Here is a 1,688-nt window from a genome sequence, read left to right on the forward strand (position 1 = left end):
CTTGCTTTAGATACATTTATTTGTGGAATCCTGCGGTCATACAGCCTGATTATCAATTACCACATCTCCTCAAACCTAGTTTACGTAGTAGAACCTTTTCTGTTGCCTTATTATTTATCCTGAGGCTGTGATGCGAGGAAGCCTAACTCTCTGTTAAAACTGAGAGAGTGAAACCAGGGTTCCATACCTGAGAAGCCTCCGCAGCTGCGATCCCCACTACTACAGTCCATTCAGGCGTTACAGCTGCACACTGTTTACATGTGATCTCTGCGGCATCGCTGACCTCACATGTAAACGAACAATCGGCTGCCTCACTCTACATGTAGCTCGGCTTGTGCAAAGCAGGACTGAATGTAGAGAGGGCAACTTCCCCACAAGGACACCGCTGCCGCCCCTCCGCGCCCTGCCGCCGCGAGGCCGCGCCTCGGCGACCTTGTGGGGAATCCGAGCCTGGTGACAACCTGACACGTGACAATGACAACCTGACACAACACTATCGACATTATTTGCAGATTGGGAGATGGCATATTAAAGGGGGAGGGGAATCCCCCAGTGGGCTGTCCCTGCATATTTAGAAGCGGGGTCTGGGTGGGACCAACCTGTACAGTGGGTGTGCTTGGTGGTAACACATATTTAGAGGTGAGGTCTAGGCAGGGCCAACCCATTAAGTGGGTGTCATTTGGACACACCCACCCGGGAAAGTGGGTGGGCAAAATGCAACATGTGGGCGGGGTTATCAGTATTGTTGGATCCGGGACCACAATGTCGGTAAGAATGTATCTGTCATGTGCGTGAATTCCTTTATTTATTTTATTGCAGAGCCCTTAAATGACAGTTTTCTCCACAATTGTTCAGGCCAAGCTGTCCAAAAGTCACAGAGGTTGGGACAAACCATTTACCACCTCCGGGGGTGCTTACAACTTGAATATAGATCCCCCTGGCCCCCATTATAAAGATGGACCTCCAAAAAATGGCGGATCTTTTATTCTTTGAAGTCGGCAGAGAAGGGAAGACGGCCCCACACAGAAATGTCAAAAGCTCGGCGTTCTCTTACCTGGCTGGCGCTGTGTGCAGAGCCGCCATTGCTGGCCGGAGCCGGAGCCTGGATGGTGGTGGGAAGGGATCCGGGCTGACGTGACGTAAACGTGGGCGATGGATGGATGAGCGGCGTGTGTCCGAAGGTGGAGCTGAGACTTCGCTGCTGGCTGAGCAGTTGCTGGTACGCCATGGGGTTGATGGGGTGGGGGAAGGTGAACGCGGGGCTGTAATAGAGACAGTCACAGTTCGGGTAACAGAGAGCAATAATGTGACCAATACACCATAAATATGTAACCCTGATCTAACCTAACCAACCTAACCTAACCAACCTAACCTAACTAACCTAACCAACATAACCTAGCTAACCTAACCTAATCAACCTAACATAACTAACAGCTAACCTAACTAACATAGCTAACTCAACCAAACTAACCTAACCAACCTAACCTAACCAACCTAACCTAGCTAACCTAACCTAATCAACCTAACCTAACCTAACTAACCTAGCTAACTCAACCTAACTAACCTAGCTAACCTAACTAACCTAATCTAACTCAACCTAACTAACCTAACCTAAATAACCGAACTCAACCTACCTTAACTTACCTAACTAACCTAACACAGTTCAGCCCCTGCTGCGACACACAATG

The 1,688-nt window shown here is 49.2% G+C and overlaps 1 protein-coding gene across 1 annotated transcript in view; it reads right to left on the reverse strand.

Moving 5' to 3' along the window:
* The window catches only part of GLI2 (GLI family zinc finger 2), a 126,903-nt gene that overhangs the window by 18,162 nt on the left and 107,053 nt on the right, over positions 1-1,688 (reverse strand). The window contains exon 7 of the mRNA XM_018558090.1: positions 1,023-1,262. Coding sequence (XP_018413592.1) covers positions 1,023-1,262 — 240 coding nt within the window. The remainder of the gene's footprint in view (positions 1-1,022; positions 1,263-1,688) is intronic.

Source organism: Nanorana parkeri, unplaced genomic scaffold (assembly GCF_000935625.1).
Source record: "Nanorana parkeri isolate BGI_ZX_2015 unplaced genomic scaffold, ASM93562v1 scaffold320, whole genome shotgun sequence".
Classification (NCBI taxonomy): Eukaryota; Metazoa; Chordata; class Amphibia; order Anura; family Dicroglossidae; genus Nanorana; species Nanorana parkeri.